Here is a 19,087-nt window from a genome sequence, read left to right as displayed (position 1 = left end):
CAATGAAAAGTAAATGACCACTACTAGGGGGCCGCCATTGTGCGTGATTGTGTCCTTTTGATGTTGGTCACTCTGACAAATTTTAATTGTGCCAACTGTAGGGAAACAAAACAACTAAAGTTTTTGAGAGGTTATGTTTACAAAAATACAAAATAGAAAGTGATACATATTGGTAAGAATTTAAGATAGTTGCGTTAGATCTGTGATTTTTCTGGTACTTCTTTAAGAATTTCGTTAAAATTTATGAAAGAAAGTAATCCTCACCTAAAATGAGACAAAGTTTCAATCAACTTGGAATAGATGCGTGCACTTTAAAATATTTGTTTTATCATTCTGATAATCTTGAATCTTATAAATCCTAATACCATGAAAATCATGATATTCATTTAAATTTTTGCTTGTATTTACTTAACAAATTCAGTTAAAAACACTTATTTTCTCCTATTACGAGTTTTACTTTCCTTCCATGTACAGTGTTTTCACATTAATAGGTATAACCATATATTATAGGAATTAAAATATAGATGATTTTATGTGGCTTTGTAATTATAAAGGGTTTATATAGAAAAAATATATTATTCTGTCAACAACAACACAACAATTCACAATAATTCGGTTTTGAGAAACTGAATCAAATACCTTTAATTAAAGATGGTGATACATTATTCACGTATTAAATAAGGAAAAAGATACGTCGCCTGTTCCAGACGATATACCGAAGCGTCGTTTACAAATCGTGAAAAACTAGGCAATCCGCTATACTCACACGTCAAATGTCAACTTCATTACCGTAATTTAATATATTTTTTGTTGGCAACACTAAAAATGTTCAGTGACCAACACAACCACTATAAAAATGGCATCCACCATGCAGTGGTCATTTTTGGGTATCGTCGCCATATGCATTAGCAGTCCAGGTATATTTTTAAGTTCGTGTTTGCACTAGATTCAAACCATCATAGCGAAAAACGGACCTGTAATTTCTTTAAATTTCCAAAAGAGCCCCTGGAAAAAGAAAAATTGATATCTCTGCTAAGGAATACTAAGGTATTTTTACTAAATCTTTCATTTTTTTTTAATACCTAAAGTGAGGTATTCTATAAATTTTGTTCCTTGTAGGCAAATGGATAAAAAACCTTCAGTCCATGCATTGGTATGTAATTAATGACAAAAATACAATGAATGGCCTCACTATTTTTCCACATGCAAAGATGTTAACCAAGGAGAAATTAAAGAAATCGTCAAAAACCTAGATAGGTTTATACTTCCAACTTATCTTTATTTATTTCGAAGCTTGATTTTTTTCAAGGTAAATACAGAATTGCTTTGTACAAACTTATCTATACCCAGTACAAGTTCGTCCACTTTGAAGCATGGTATACCCACGAAAAATTTCGAAAAAATGATTTTTATCTTTTTCTAAATTAACTGTAAGTCTGAGAACTTTTTGTTTCAAACAAAAGTTCTCACGAATATTACGAGGTAACCGCATGTTAAAACGAATCGGTTCTAGCTGTTACAGAATCGGAGATAATTGAAAAAAACTGTAAAACATAAATACCGAATTATCAAGAGCCCTATGGAAAAATTTCAATTTTTTATTTTTCTATCCTGTACTACTTCAGAGTACCATTAAAAAAGATTATTACCGATTTGACTCTAAAACGTATGGAAAACCTATTTCTTTGCATTTTTCGATTTTCGAACAAAATCTGGGTCAAAATGAGCATTTTTTCAAATTATGCTCCGAATTGAAAATTTCTTTTTTCTGCTTAAAGACGACTTAAAAAGTAGTAAAAAAGCTTTATGACAAATGTTTCCACAATTCATACGAGTGCTACAATATAAAGAGAAAGATTAGGTCCCATAAGAATTCATGTTTGGGGATAAAAAAACCGGGGTTTTTCGTGAATTTTTTTGATTTTTCAGTTTTATTTTTGAAAGCCAATAGTAATTAGATATAAAAAGAATTGACAGGAAAAGAATAAGGAATAAAAGAAACCATAAACGAATTATATCGAAGGTATAGAAACCGAGATATAAGTAAAAATGTGGAAAAAACAAAAGAAAACTGTTTTTTTTCCACCGTACATTTTTTTTCCTAAAATAATTATTGGCAAATTTTAAAGTAAGCCTTAAACTAACAATTTCCAGTAAAAAAACTCAATAAAAAAATAATTTTTTTTTGGTCGAAAATCGAAAATAGGAAAAAGAGGTTTGTTTCTTGTTTTTTTTTTTGTATTTTTATTTTAAAATGGAATTATAATAAAATTTAAAAAAATGTAAAGGGAAAAAAACGAATAAAAAAATTTATCAACTTATTGAATAGAAGCTATAAAAGCCGTAATATCAGTAACATAGTAAAAAAATACCAAAAATACACCTTTTTTGACACCACATCAATGCCTTTTTTTTCTAAATTGGTAAACTAATAATATAAATTTATTACCAATTTTGCAACCCCCACTAAAAGAACCCTAACTAAAATAAAACTATTATAACTGTTATTTTTTTTCCAGATATTTATACCTTTATGCTGCTTTTATTATTATTATAAATATCATCTTTCTTGTAAATGTCCTTAAACCTTAAAACCCCCCGTATAATTCTATTTCTATACTATTATTATCCTCATAAATGTTCCGTAATATCAATACCCTCTGTATATTTCAAATACATATTTAATAATATTTATATTCATTTTATTTATCCTAGTAATTTATCGAAAAAACCGTTCATAATTGTTAATTTAATTAAATATTGTCAATTAATAATTAATTATTAAAATAACACATGACGTCACGAGACGAACACGACGCGTTCATAATAATTGTTGCCAGACATCCTCCATCCTTCTCTAAAACCGCTTTTCCTACTCTAACTCGTAACGCAAATGGGCCCGTCGGCCCGTAAAAAATGTAAATAAGATGAGACGTCAGATGCGCGGCGAATTTTCCCGCCGCAATAAAAACGATTCGATAAAAGATATGCACATATTCAGAAAATTCAAAGTTTCCTGATATCTTCACTACCAATTTCTGATCATTTCCACCCATTTTAAGCCGCTAATTCTCAAAGTCGAATCCGCCAGAACGTAGAATTTACCGCCATGACACCGAAAACCCCGACGTTGCGTCATCTGGCTATGTGCTACTCGATAGTGACACGTCGTCTGTATGCTTTTACAATTGGTGCTGGACCGCCAACTATATTGTACCATGCGTTGGCTCCCGTGGTGTCGACGGTATGACTGGTTGATTGGACCGGCTTATTTTTTGGGGTTTTTCTTAAATAACAGCGCGTTACGAAAAAACGGTAACATTTAAAGAAAAACGGTTTTTAGTGGATCATAGCCAGATAGTGTTCGGTGATTTCAGAAAAAAAATGATTGTCGTTGGTATCATAGGTATGCCAGTATTAAGCGTCAAAGTTAAAAAAAGGTGTAGAGCAAAAACTACTCCACGTAGAAGATTGTAGACTATGTCGAAAAATAGGATTTAAAAAGTTCTTAAAACGTTGAAAGTTTGAAATCTCTAAGTGCTACCAATAAAGAGTTATTAAGAAAAGTAGAAAAAAACGGTCAAACAAAGGCTCAAAAAGGGGTTTATATTTGTTAACACAGTTCACCCTGTATAATACATAGCGTCATGAATAATGCCTCTATTTAATCCTAAAGAATTAAGCTATCAAATGGTGTTAACAAAAAAAATAAAAAAAATTTTTTAGAAGTAGAAAAAAATAAATTTTTTCGGAAGGAGTTTCTTTTTGAAAAAAATAGTTTAAACAAAAAACAAAGCTACATTTAGGTAGAAAAGAGCTGTTTTATCCGCATTGTCGGGAACGTTACCGTTTAGGCCCCACAACCGTTTAAGTCCGCGAGGTACCGCGCAAAAAGTTCAAAATTCATTCACAGAAAAATCCGACTTCCAAAAGGGTTTATCTTAAAAAGCGCTCTTTGGGAGCAGGTTTACGTGGAGGTCATTGATGTCAATAAGTTTCATAAAATTCGGCTCGGTCAATTTTCCCCACCGGCCAAAGATCCTGTTTTCGCGAAAAAAGCAGTTTTTTGCCACGCCAAAATCATCATCACGTAGCCTCGACCTTACCACATAAAACGGTGAAAACTAGAAAAAAAAAATCGCCATAGAAGCAAAGTTATTAACGTTTATGTGACGCAGGATCCGAAAATCCCTCAATTTAGCAGGATGCGTTCTTTCGCGTATTGTAATAATATATAAAGGGTTATTATAATATATGTGCGACACATTCAGAGTGTTTTTATTAACATATATCCTAAACATCTTAGATTTTTAACTACAGGGTGATAAAGTTGCGTTTTTTTTTCGATAAATGTAATATCCCTGTAAATACTTTTCTAAAAATTAATACGTTTCTAGGCATCCAGAGCCAGCAAACAGTGCATTAAGCAAAAAATTGTAATAAACACAGATACGCTATAAAGGAAATAAATAATTAAAAAAGCTTTTTTACAAGGAAAAGAAATTTAGTCGTGTATCATTTTCTTTGACAAAGATGAAAACTGACCTGTGTATATACCCATTGAGGCTTTTAAGTGCTATTTACTTAATCCCCTAATGGAGTGTCTTAGACTTGTAAGCTTCAAAATAAACGCTTTTCCATGGCAAAGACATGGTTATAAGTAATTAATAATAATGTTTTAGTAGTATTTAGATTGTCGTCCGTTCTGGTGCAGATTGTAAGTTGTGTTGTATATTATAATGCCTAAGGCTAGTTCTAAGTCTATAATGAATCTCTAGGGCTTCTTAGTTTCTGCTTGACTATATTTGTAATTTTGAATATATTTGGTTTTATTTGACGTCTTGTCTGCCAGCTTTTGTTGTATTAGCATAAATTTCCGCCTAAAATATCGTTGCGTGTCATACAAGGCTGACTTCTGGCTTTACTTTTGGTTTGAACCCTTATATACTAGCCCTGATGTCAGTCAGTGTTGGAGCCGTCAGTGTGGTACGAATTTTGGCTTCGAGTAACATTCACACGATATCATAGGGCATTCCCTTAATCTCAAATTATTTTGATGTAGTCAAATTGCCATTGATACATGATATAGCTTATATCTGATGCTCGAGCTTGTCTCTGACAGGCTGATGCACGGGAGTTCTAAACGTAACACGTCGGTGTTCAGTCCAGTCTTTGAAGGCTAATCAGTTTTGTACTAACATGTTTTTCATATTTGCTTTCTTGGTGGTTTTCTTAAGATGCGAGTTTTACGTTAGCGTTTTATCCAGAGTATTTCGGTTTCATTAGAAACGAAGTAATTTCAACTTTGAGTATAAACGGTCTGGGCAGGTCCAGTATTCTTTTGTAAACCAGTTTTTTCCAGATTGATGGGCATTTAAATCTTATTTGTAATGATACGTATTCATTTGAATATGACCAGAACCTCTTGGATAACCGAAAAGATTTGATCCCTAATATACCCAAAAGTAGATGATGGCAAGCAAAACTGACCACAAAAAAACAGGAAAATAAGGAGAGAGAAAAAACCCGTCTATGTGAAATTTATCATCTCAGTGAATACTTCTCCTAGTATTTCTCTGTCCAGTCACAGATGCGTTGGATGATTACTTTTGCGGATTTATAGGTGGACTTTGAGAAAGTATTGTTAAATACTCTCTTTATATCCCTTTATATCCAGGAAGGCTGCAATATTGATTGATTCTTAAATTTAGTCGAGTCATTAGCTATTGGGTGGGCTATTTGAATATATGTGCACCTAAACGCCTCCAAAAGTAAGCAAGATGCAGAAAAATCTTTGACCAAAATTGTTCTAGATAAGAAGGATCATGTATCTGTGGAGGTTGACATTAGTTTTACAATATGAGAGTCATTTTTGTTAAATCTCTACTTTTTGTAGTGGATTTGGAAAGAGCGACAAATTTAGCGCTTAAAATAATATTTTAAACTTTATTATTAAAACCTTAAAAAAGTAAGATTAAGATCAAATTACAAAAAATTCCTCTCTAGACAATTTTTGTACGAAAATTGAGCTGGGTGGATTGAATAAAGTCCGCTTAGCTGGCCCGTAAACTTGCCCGATATGACCTCTCCAGATTTTGTTTTGTGGGGTTATTCAGAGAATATTGTTCTTAAACAACGACTTACGACGAGGGATAACATTCAAGACCGGATGCGTGAAGCATGCGCCGAGCTTTTAAGATAAGTTACGCACTGCACGCGAATTTCATAGGCGACTAGACTAGCGTTGTTTCTTCAGGCAAATAGAGCCAACTTCGAGCATTTGTAGCACAATGAGATGCACGCTAATTAAGCACCACAAAGGAAACGACTTACTACGTCTGGCCGAATGAAATAACTCAAGGTCAAGATGGTTAAGGGTTGTGTAAACATTTGTGCTTGATACACCTGTTAAAGTATTATTAAAATTGTTTCATTAAAACAAAAATATTAATGTACAGATTTTTCTCAATGTTAAGATAACAACATTTGAAATATCATTATAAATGTAAGATTTCCGCGCGATTCAGAGCACCTGTGCTGGTGACTTCAGCATTATTATTTTAAAAAACCCACGTTCTTAAGGGATTTTCATTTGTTTTCAAAATATCTTTCAATCTTTGTTCAACTAGCAATTGTGATTTATTTTTTTTAGAAAATATGTTTAAAGATAGTTGTTTAATGCTGAATGGAATACTATTCCACATTTTAACCCCCGCAAATTTAAAAGAGCGCTGAAATGATGCGGTTCTATGGCGCGGCACAACAAAAATATCATTGTTTCGCGTTATGTGTTCATGCTCAAAATCCAAAAATTCACCTCGCAAGTTTGCCGGTTGGTCTTCCTTTATAATCCGATAAATAAAGTTAAACATATGATGCTTTCGTCTATTTGTCATATTTAATAAATCTTTGTCATTAGGATATGGCGTTATATGTTTTCTATATAGGATATTATAAACAAATCGCATACAGGAATTTTGAATCTTGCGAATTGCGTTTTTGGTACTTGAACGTAAAGAGCCACCATATACCACATCACCGTAATCGAACAAAGATAAAACAAGGCATACACAAAGTAAATATTTTTGTTTTGTGGACAGGTTCTGTTTAAATCTAAAAAGATTTTTCAGGCGTAAATAGCCTGCTTTAAGTTTGTTTTTTACATGGGGTTCAAAAGAGAGAGAATTGTCAAATATAATACTCTAATTTTTTGTCTCTGGGACAATTGGAACTGGAGTGTTTTTATATGAATATTTATACGATTTTCAAAATTTTGCCTTAAATTATTATTTACACAATAACACATTAACTAACTAACTTTTATTACACATTAACACAACAAAAGAATTTTAGATTTTTCAGCATTTAATTTGAGGTTGTGATTTTTTACGTAGTTTTCTAGATTCGTTAAATCGAACTTAAACTTATGTTGAAATGAATTCATATCTTCAATAGAAACAGGAATATGCAGTTGTGAGTCGTCAGCATACTGCTGTAATGTGGAATGTTTTACAGCTTTATACATGCCTGCCACGTAGAGTTAAAAAAGTAGGGGTGATAATATAGAACCCTGAGGTACGCCTTGATTTGATTGCCTAAGCTCTGACCATTGTTTTTGTAACTGTTAGACTGTCATAACACAACTTTCACAATTATATAGATATTCTTTAAAGAAGTTAATACTATATTCGGAGATTCCAAAATACCTTAGTTTGGCCAACAAGATTTCGTGGTTAAATGTGTCGAAAGGTTTATTGAAGTCGAGCAGGGCCACACATGTCACTTGATTTTGCTCTTTATTTACTCTTATGTCATTTAATATTTTAACTAAGCATGTTGACTTGCTAAAATTCTTTCTAAATCCTCACTGGTAATCGGGTATTAAATTATAAGCTTCAATAAAATTAGAAATCTGGTTATAAATATGTTCTTCAAACATGCAACTCTTCATGCATGTTGACTTGCTAAAATTCTTTCTAAATCCTCACTGGTAATCGGATATTAAATTATAAGCTTCAACAAAATTAGAAATCTGGTTATAAATATGTTCTTCAAACACTTTGGACACTGCAGGCAATGTACTGATTGGTCTTAAATCCTTGTATTCTTTAGGTACTGAATTTTTTACAATAGGTTTGATTATTGCTTTTTTTAATCTATTGCTTCTCTACTTACTGTATCCGGAAGGGCATTAATACTATTAAAAAATTTATGAATTTCGGTTGGATTTAATAGATTAGTTGGTAAAGAATTTTGATTTTTATTTCTTGTTAGATAAAGTTTGTCTACTCTCCAAAACTCATTTCCTTTTTATCTGACAGTTGCTTAAAAAAATATTTTTTTCTTTAACGATTGCGTGTTTTGTGTAATTTCTTGATTTTCTATAATACTGCAAATGCGCTGGACATTTAGTTTTTAAATATTTTTTATGCGCACGGTCCCTAACTTTCATTAAAATTTTTTATATTTTGTGTTATCCAAGGACAAAACGGTTTTTCCTTGATTTTTTTAGCTTTAATAGGTGCATGCCTATTTAGGATTGTCAAATTGTTTCTCTTAAAAAAGTCAACTTTTTCATTAATATCAGTCATGCGGTACATCTCGTGCCAGAGAATAAGTTCCCCATTATTATATAAATTTGCGATGTTTATTGTGTTATAATATCGAAACGAAATATGTTTTCCTATAGTCTTTATATTCTCTCTTTATTTAGAAATCTAAAAAATTATATTATGGTCTGATATGGTATCTGAGATGAGCACTGATAGTGACTTTAGAGAAATCAAACTATCGCTGCTTAGTATGTAGTCAATAAGACTTGCGTTTCCAGTTGCCATATTTATCCTTGTTGGCTCTGATATACGTTGATATAAATTAAAATATTCGAAAACTGGTAAAGTCTATTTAAATATTCGTGCTCTTTTAAAAAATGAATGTTAAAATTGCCTGTCATAATAACATGATCAAAGTTTAGAGTTAAACCAAGTAAGTCTTCCAGGTTATCTAGAAATCTTGGTATACTACTAGATGGAGGACGATATATAGTAATTAACGCAAACGATGTTTCTCTTATTTCAAAAGTTATTCCTGAAACCTCGAAGCTATCAAATGTTAAAGGTAGTATACTAACGTTTAGAGAGTTTTTTACATAGAGCCCTACTCCACCACCATGTTCCTCCCTGTCTTGTCTTATAAATTTATAACCTGGCAGATCAAAGTATCTAGTGTATGCGCTGTTATCAAGCCATATTTTCGTAATGCAAAAGAAATCAAATGGATATTGAGAAAGGTAGCATGAAAATTTGTCAAAGCCCGTATTTATGGATCTAATATTTAAATGACCCACCGACAAATTTTCCGAGAAATCTTATAGGCACAATCCCACACCCTCATCGACATTCGGCACCTGCGGCCCGTAATGGTTATTAGCCATGATCCAAATACCCTAAATAGGCTCCCTACCTGATGCCCACCCCCATCGCATCGCCACCCCCGCAACATCCAAGATTAAGCATAACCTAAATGCTAAAATACTTTCAAAATAAAAATGAAACAAAACAATTAAACTAAAAAATAGAAAAAGAAAAAAATATACTAGTAATAAACCAAAATTTGTAATATCACCAACCAAAACAAACCAAATCCGCTCATTTCACAAAAGTCTATATCCTGCTTTTGACAGCAGATTGACTAAGAGTGCCTTTACATACATGTAAATAAATAAATAAATGAATTTATTCTATATTGTTTTTGTTAACTTATTTGAGACTGCAAAAATAAAGTTAATGTATTAATTAATTTGACTATGGTGGGATAATATAAGAAAAAGTAATATGATATTACTTGTTGCATAACGCATATTAGAAAAAGAGGTAGCATTTATATTATTTATGTAATATTAAATATATAATTCAAATCAGGGTGTAAATGTATATTGGATAAAATTTCAAAAATCATTAATCAGTCAGAAAGAACTTAAAACTAAATAGATATCAACACCCCTACATCTAAACCAAAATAAAATATTATGTTTCTCTTTTACAAAACAAATGTACTTAAAATACTGAAAAGTTCTATTTTTTAACATGGATATTTTTATTTTGTTTTTTTATTGCAGACAGTTTAATCACTAATTCTATACAGGCTGCCTTTAAACTTCGCATATATGTTGTCGTACGTATGTAAGAACGTACACATCTTTTTTTGTAAATTCACTCACCGCGTTTAATAATGCCAACCGGGACTTCGTAAAGGCTGGGATTCTAAAATCACGACTCGATCTCGATACGATCACGACTTCGAATGCGATCGCGACTCAGTCGTGACGAGAATGGTGTTTCTAAATTTCAATCGTCGGCTAAACTCGTTTTATTCGATTTCATTTAGGTTTCTTGGTATATATTTGTTATTTTCCCTAATATCTGACAGATGGAAACGTCAATTGTCTTTTCTAGTGATAAACACTAAAAATTCTCATTCTCTCATTCTCTCAAAAATTCTCATATATAATATATGCCTAAATTATTTCCTTAAAATAAAGAAATATCGTTTAAAACCACCACTACGTATTGGAAAATAATAACTGAATTCATGGAAAATCACAAAAACTTGTTGTGTTCATCCACTTTTGGTTTTAATATGTCAACATGGGTGCAATCAAAAGGACCTATAAAATCAGGGAAATTGGATCTCTCCATAAATGTTAATTTATTAATTTATCTCTCATCTCTCATATTTGAAAAATTAATGAATCGGTCAGCAAGGTGATTGTCAATAATTTCAGTAATTTTATGGATTCAATGACTTTAAGTAGTTTTGCTAATTCCAAATTTAAAATCTTCTCCAATACTTTTTTGGTAACAATCTGTTGCATAAAATCTTAACATACTAAAACTGCTCATTCAATGGTGACTCTACTTCCTCTGCCTCTATTATTAACAGAAGGTTGTGGAAAATAGCGTCGAATTAGATCTATTAGTTGTGTTTAAGTAAACTTCTTGATATACTAATGAAAGCCTGGTATGACTATAGGTAAACAGTCAATGAAACAAATACGTTTAAAAAAGGATGGTGACATATTTTGTATGTATTAAATAAGGAAGAAGCTATATCGTCTGGTGCATACGATATACCCAAGCGTATCGTTGATAAATCGTTATAAACTAGGCAATCCGCAAGACACTCAGGATTGAACATTTTATTTAGAATCCAGTCATATCAAGTAATCGTGTCGAATCGTCGAATCGTCGAATGTCGAATCGTAATTTTAGAACCCCAGCCCTGAACAGGCTACCGTAGAAGCACAGAACAGAAATATATAGAGAAGTGGTGGTTGCATACAAACTGATAGAAATTCTTCTGACAAATCAGCTAGCGTCCTCTCGCTTGGCAACAGAAACTGTTGTAACTAACTTGACAGTTTGACGTGCCTAATTGGACCAACGAAAATGGTGAAAAGTTTGTCCAAATCAAGGCGGGAAATCAAATTTCATTTAATGTGACAATCTTATCATTTAATCGTAATATCTAAAGCAAACGCCTACTCAAAAAAATATTAAATCAATTCTTAATTGTTGAATAGAAAATGCTAGTCCAGACATTTTGTAATATGTATTTATAATAATCAAGTTAAAAATTAAATACTTAAAAAATTAAACTTGAAAGCAAGTGAATTTGATTTTATTAAAGACTAAAGATTGACAATACAAAAACATAATAGTAATAAATAAAATCACATTTTCTTACGAGAAACGGGGAATTGCTGCAAATCAATTAAAACATTACTCCCAATATTGAAAGAGAACTATTTAGAAAAAAAGTCACGAATTTAAAATAACATCCTTAAAACAAATAGCAAACTCAATCCACGCTCATTTCATTGAAATGAAAAACAAACTCAAATGGTATGACAATGGCAAATGATGTTCTACCAGTCAATGTCAATAACTGTCTGTCAGCTCCCGGTCAATTTTGCCAAGCAAGATGGCCGACATACGATTCCGATTTTCACCATACAAGCTTCATACAAGGGCGTATCTTTCGACCTGTGCAGTTGTGCTTTCCGGAGCGTGTGTGCCGCTTATCGAATGCCTGCGCAGTCAATTATTTTTCAGTTTGTTGTTGAGCGGGTGCGTCTGTTTACGTTGCGTTGTTTATTAAGTTTTTTGTGGAATTATATGGATAGAATATCAGGACGGAAGAGTAATAAAGTAATAGAGCAGTTTATTGAAATATATAATTTTGAACCCTATTTATGGCCAGTAAAAAGTAAGGAATATCATGATCGCGACAAGAGAAATGCAGCATACGAAAAATTGGTGACAAAGTTAAAGCAGTTGAAGCCCGATACTACAAGAAACTCGGTAGTAAAAACGAATAACAATTTGAGAAGTAACGTACGTAAAGAGAAGAAGAAACATGATATGTCAAAGAAGTTTGGAGCATCAACAGACAATTTGTACGTACCGAAACTGCGGTACTAAAACTTATTCGATTTTTTGGGAGGTCAAGACATGCCTAGTTCGTCTGTTTTAAATTTGGATGATGATGAAAGTGACAATGTAAATAATCAATTAAATAAGAATACTGGAATTCATTAAATATTTTTCAAATGATACATATTTTTTCACTTCTTATTTTTAAGAATACGACTTTCCTGTCAAGAAAGTTTACCTTCATGCATAAAATAGGAACTGAATTTATCTCGTAACTGTTTAACGGGAGAATTCCAATTTCCCTGGTTTTGACACTCCAATGCGATCATGTTCGATTCGGTGGTATCCAAGCCGGTGCATATAACTTCCCCATCATAATTCTCCTGATATGTATTATTTGGATGCAATAAGTGATTGGTTGTTGTTGCATTAAGAAATTATGCAAGACACACGCTGCCATCACTACTTTTAATATGGTTTTCGGTTCTAAATTGATTTGTGTATGGAATATACGAAATCTGAATGCAAGTATTCCAAACGCATTTTCCACAATATGCCTTGCTCTAAAAAGTTGCTAATTAAAAATCTCTTTAGAAGTTGAGTCTAGCTGAGCTTGTCGAAACGGCTTCATAATATTCGTTGCTAGGGGAAAGGCGTCATCGGCCACAAACACGTAGGAAATTTGTTTGAAATTATCGGAGACATCGCTAGGCTCTGGAATATTGAGATTATTACTGATCAATCTGTCATGAAATGTGGTATTTGAAAGAACTCCTCCATCTGAAATTCGGCCATTAGTTCCAAAATCCACTAAGAGGAACCGATATGTAGGATCCACTATAGCGAGCAGTACCATGCTGCCTTTAAGTAGAACGATCCGGTATAACCTGAGGGAACCATATTATCATTTTTCCTAAAACATTCCTGCAACTCCTTCCCATTTTTCAGCAGAATCAGGAAACTGAAAAAGAACATGATTTTTGTGTTCCCTAAATTTATAATTATAATTTGCTAAATTCGTTATACATTATACGTACATTATATGCTTATTTAAGCTGAAGTTAATAAATTTGCTTGCTATTAGTGCTGTATTGTTATACAAAAAATTGTATGATGTCGATTTTGAGCATTTGTGTCCAATAATATGTATATTTGTTGCAGGAGATGCTTGAGGAACCAGCACCAATACCTTGCGTGAATGAAGTAACATTAACCACAGAGAAAAACGAATTTAGTCCAAAACAAGCAAGGTCAAGTGAAAATGGACGCTATAATGACTCCAACGAATGCGGGCGACTTCCTGCGTCAAGACCTGATCTGTCAAAGAAATGAGGAACTGTCGAATGATGTTTTAGTTTTGGTACGTGATCATTTCAAGAAGTCTCGGCTTTCCTGTAGCCGAGATTGTTATGACCTTTTTGGTAAAAGCATTGCTATGAGAATCAGATCTCTGGATAAACGTCAGAGTTTAATGGTTGAGAAAAAAATGAATGATATATTATTTGACGCGGAAATTGGCATGCTTGATGCGCCGGATCATATAATAATCCTGAGTATTCGAACCCTACACTGAGCAGTCCCAGGAACAGCACCGCTTCATACACCAGCACACCTTATGTCTCGCCATTTTCTAATTATAATTAACAAGCTACACAGTCAATAGTGGCAGATTGTACGAGCCAGACAAGTATAGTAGGTACCTATTTCTCGCAGTTAGATGCTAGTATGTATTTTTTTCGTTGGAGGCATTAAATAAAAATCTTTACAGCAAAAAAAATTAATTTAATTTATATTTATTTGTTATTGTACGTACCTGAAAATAGTTCTTTCGTAGCACTTTATATATAGCTTCACATGACTCTGGAATTATTTTACCAAGAGCTTTGGGCGATATTATAGTAGAATACTTGAGCTATTCGTATGACTGGCCAGTTGCAAGGAATCTTAGGGTAGCTGTCAATCTTTCATGTGCGAAAATTGCAGCTCTCATAACTGTATTGTTCTTTTGTATCAAAGGAGTTACCATTGACAATAATTTTTGGTAGACTTTCATCCGCAAATAAATACAGCAACCTCTTGGTTCAGAACAGCGTAATTCTTGTAGTAATTTTATGTGGGTGTAGTCATTCCTTTTCAAAAGCCAGTCCTTACACCAGGTTTTGCATTTTTTTCCTTGTTTTTGAAAAGATTTAGTCGCCACTACTAAACCGACTAAAGCGATCGCGTCGTCTTCTTGATTGGTCGCCATCTCGAACTGAACTGAATCCCTCCGCTTTTTACCGTAACGTATATGTGCTCTTTTGTCTGTGCCGGAATATCTGCAGAGTAACCTGCGCAGACCTACCGTACAGGTAAACCGTTACGTATATGGCCGCCGTTAGTTACGCAGATCGCGTCATTTGAAAAGTTAACCAATATAGACGACGGCTTATCGATTACATTTTTCGATGCAATTCGGTGACATTTTTTTATGTCGGAATGTTGAATATTTAATTTCAACTATTGTTGGCCAGGTCGAGGATTGTGTTGTGTAGATCTTCACCTTGATACACTTTGACACCAAATATTCGTACGTTAAGACTGCGCAACGCTTGCTCTTGTGAATTCACTTCTATTTTTAATTGCTGGTAGCCCTGTTTGAGGTTACTTACTTCAGTTATAAGGGCTGTAATTTTTTTATTTTGCTCAGCATTCCTTTCCTCGAATTTTGTTCCGATGATTTGGACTACTTGGTCAGCTATTTCCTGAAGAAATTTTTCGTTAAAAACACTTATGATGACAGACTTTATTTCTCTTAGATCGGTTGTTGATAGACCCATCTTTTGATTGAACGTGGTCATCGGTTTAAATCAATCATTTTCACCACTTGTGTGCATACTAAACAGAAACTTCTGTAACACCAGATATCGGGTACTTTGCACTACACTTCCCACTATTTAAAAATAATTTTTGGTACTTGTAATGTAAATTTTTAAAATATATTACGGAGCGGCTCGAGTATGTACAGTCAGTACCGCAACGCCATCTCTTCACCAAATATAATATAGCAAATTATAAGTAAACAAAATGTTCTACTTTAACATAGTTTTAATTATTGAACTCTTTAAACAGATACACTTTATTATAGAACTCTTTAAATAAATATTCCTCGCCTACGAATGACTCATGTTGCTTTTCTAAGTGCCTCCCGAGTGTCAACTTTCACTTTGTACACCAGTACACCTCATTTCTAAACCCGCCCCACAAATAATAGTCCAGGGTGAGAGGTTTGGATATTATGGAGGCCAACTAATAGAACTACATCGACTAATGTTTTTTTTTCTTATGATAAGTCTAGACCAAGCAGACAACATATAGATAACAAGAGACAAGATAGCAAAGAGAAAAATTTCAGAGTCTCATAAATGCAGCGTCTATTTGTTGTATTACGGGTTTGACTTGATCATCACAAAAATACAATGACAAATACAAAGAAACCACTTCCGATATTATAAAGCCAAAAATTAAAATTTATAAAATGAATTTTACGTGTATATTGATATAGTCAATAACGATACACAATGTTGTAGATTCTTTTTTCTTATAAATAAAAAGAACAGGGAAATTAATAAATTTAATTATAATATACGAGGTATTTCGTAAAATGAGGAAGCATTTCAATTAGTTATGATGCTGTCTAAAAGAAATAGTCTAAATATTAGCTCTTAAAAACTCGATTTCACACCAAAAATGTTTTAATCATAAAAAGGATTTACTGTTAATTAAAAATTAAAATTTAAATAAATATAAATTAATTACGAAGCTTAAACTAGTCTTCAGAATTAATTAAGTATACACAATGGTAGAGCTGGGCCAGCGGTTTCCATGATGGAAGAATCAGCCCACTGAATTGCTAATTAGAGATAATATTAGATGTTTTCAATTCTCAGAACTGCTGGCTTCTTAAAGACCAACTAAGGTCGCTATTTAAAATTATTAGTTTCTTGATAATATTTTATGGCAGCTATTTAATTTCCGAATTGATCATACTTACTGAAAAAAAAATTACGTACACTTTTTATTACACACAATTTTTCTTAAAATAACGTACACAGATTTGTGTACGCCAAACATTTTTAATTACGATGTTTTTATAGGTTTAATTAATTCCTATTTATAAGTCATGAAGAATGCTTTACGACTAATGTTTTTAACAAACGGTGTTACCATACCCATTTAAATTATGCAAGTGCACAATATATTAAATTGTTAGTTAAAAACATTGAAACATCCTCCAAAACTGGCTTATATTTATTAAAAAACCTGACAGTTTTTGTAAGTGAACGAACGCGCAAATCGGCATTTAATGATGGGGCATAAATTATTAAGCAATTGGTTTCCTAGTATTCACTTCTCAATAAGACATTCTGGCCTAGTTTTATATAGTCGGTATAAAAAAGTAGACGAAAAGTGTATACATATAAATAAGATAAATACCATTTGAATGGAAATATTTAACTTAAATCTTAAGTAGGTATGTAACATAGACATATAAATAAGGATTATTTATTTATTTATATGCCTATGGTATGTAACTATCTTGGCCGGTTAACTTTGATTTTGTGGATGTCGCTTATAGTCTTTGCCTGAAGACTATAAACTACTGAAGCTTTAGCACAATATATACTAATTATATAAAATGTTTATATCATATTTTAGATATAGAATAATAAAACTTTAACCTATCATCCATAAACCTAACGAGGCTAAATGGTTGACTATGGGCAATAGGTGCCAGTTTCGTTGTAGTTCAACTTCTATTTTGTATTATACTTCATAAAAGTCCCGCTTATTTATTTCGAACGATTCGACTTAAAGGTCCCTTCACTAATAATTTATTTTGCGGTTTCTTGTAGCTTCACCAAATAAATCTCCCCCAGCGACACCTTTAACAAAAATTAAACAAGTCTCGCCCATTATGAAATACCTCGTATTTAATCACGACCCCATCTCAAAACACATTGATTCGGAATATGTCTACATATATAAAATATTATTTACTGCATAATTTTGTATAAAACAATACATGATGGTTACATATAGTTTTCCATCTAACTTATGATTATTTGCAGATATATTATGACCGTACGTACTTACCTTTCTTGTCGATGATTTGGTCATGATATAATCGGATCTTTCTCCATCATATCTAAATTCGGTTTTTCTATCTTCTATTTTTGATATTTTAGAATCTGTACTAGTCGATGGTTTAATGCTGTGGTACCCCAGAAATAAAATGAAACTTAAAGCCATAGCTTGCACGCTGAAATTCATTTATGACTATTGCATTATTTTTCAATATAATTGCTGAAATGGTTCTTTTTTTTAATGGTATAGTGCTTAATTGGTAGTAAGTTATTTTTTTATTAAAACAAGACGGTGACACTTTAAACTGAAAAATGACAATGTAACATGTCAAGGAAAAAACCAAGGTTGTGATCAATGTTTTAGCAACATTCTGTTTCTAAATTTAATTACAATGACAATATTATGTAATTTATAAGTAATGATATTATTTATGTTTAGTGTAATTTTAACAGTTTACGTTAAAGTTGTCTTTAAAGAACAAATTAGACCCAAACATATTGCAGAAATAAATATGGGGGATATTTGCTTTGCCCTAGTAATATTTGACATAAAATCCGCATATGATTATGTTAACTTTTCCACCCCACATAGTTTCTTGAAGCACAAATCTTGTACTCTTGATAGGGCCTAGAAATACATTTGGCTTTTCGGAAGGCTCCTTACTGTGTCCCATTTTGTTTAATTTAAATTTGGATTCAACCAAGGTTGTCATGTAAAAAAGAGTTAAAATATATATGGATGATATAAAGGGATGATATATAAAGACGAAAATGCACTTCTAGTTACTATGGTAGACACTCAGAAATACTCTGTCAAACGATTAACCTAGGCTTGAAGATGATAGTATTCAGTAATCAACATCCCATTCGGCTGCTACACTCTTCAGAAGAAAGAGAAAAATAAATAATCCATTATTGCTAATATTAATAAGGGGCCAGAATATTAGAGAACCGTATCATGTATCTGGGAGCCAATCTGGACAAAACCTTACATGCAAGGAGACACGGAGGGCATTTTATATTTATTGGCCTTTATACTTTCTCACAATTCTTTCATGTTAGTAAAAAAAATTAGTTCAAGTCTTCATACAAGGTTTTATTTTATTATATTTTTGTATTTCTTGTTATAATTAAAATTTGCATTTTGCCATTTTGTTGTTTAGAAATTCTAATTAAAATATATTGCGTAACTAAAATATACATTATTTGTATAATTTGTGCAAAATAAAAAAGTTAAGACTAATTAAATAATCATTTGGCTCATTCGTTCGTAAATTAAGATAGCAGTATATACCAGGTGTCCGGGAACGCTATCGACAAACTTTACAGGGTAAGTCTCCAACAAAAAGTAAGATTTTTTTACATGAATGTGTATCCTGAATGTATCTACAGGGTGTTAAAAATAAAAAAAGTTTTTTTTTAAGTTAAGTTTAAAAAGTAAAAGTTTAAGTACTTTTTACGATAATTAGAAGAAAAAGCAAACCGCAAGCGAAGTTTAAGTGTAAATTCTTAACAAATTAAAAAATT

At 32.3% G+C, this 19,087-nt stretch overlaps 1 protein-coding gene across 2 annotated transcripts in view; it reads right to left on the bottom strand.

Annotated features, from left to right (window-relative positions):
• The window catches only part of LOC126750179 (brachyurin-like), a 57,001-nt gene extending 39,130 nt beyond the window's left edge, over nucleotides 1-17,871 (bottom strand). For both annotated transcript variants that reach the window (XM_050459708.1, XM_050459709.1), the window contains exon 1: nucleotides 17,571-17,871. In XM_050459708.1, the coding sequence (XP_050315665.1) occupies nucleotides 17,571-17,747 (177 nt within the window). In that variant the 5' untranslated portion in view covers nucleotides 17,748-17,871. The remainder of the gene's footprint in view (nucleotides 1-17,570) is intronic.
• Between the last annotated feature and the right edge of the window lie 1,216 nt (nucleotides 17,872-19,087).

Source organism: Anthonomus grandis, chromosome 2 (genome assembly GCF_022605725.1).
Source record: "Anthonomus grandis grandis chromosome 2, icAntGran1.3, whole genome shotgun sequence".
NCBI lineage: Eukaryota > Metazoa > Arthropoda > Insecta > Coleoptera > Curculionidae > Anthonomus > Anthonomus grandis.
Note: the sequence above shows the minus strand (reverse complement) of the source record. Positions and strands in the feature narration are given on the sequence as shown.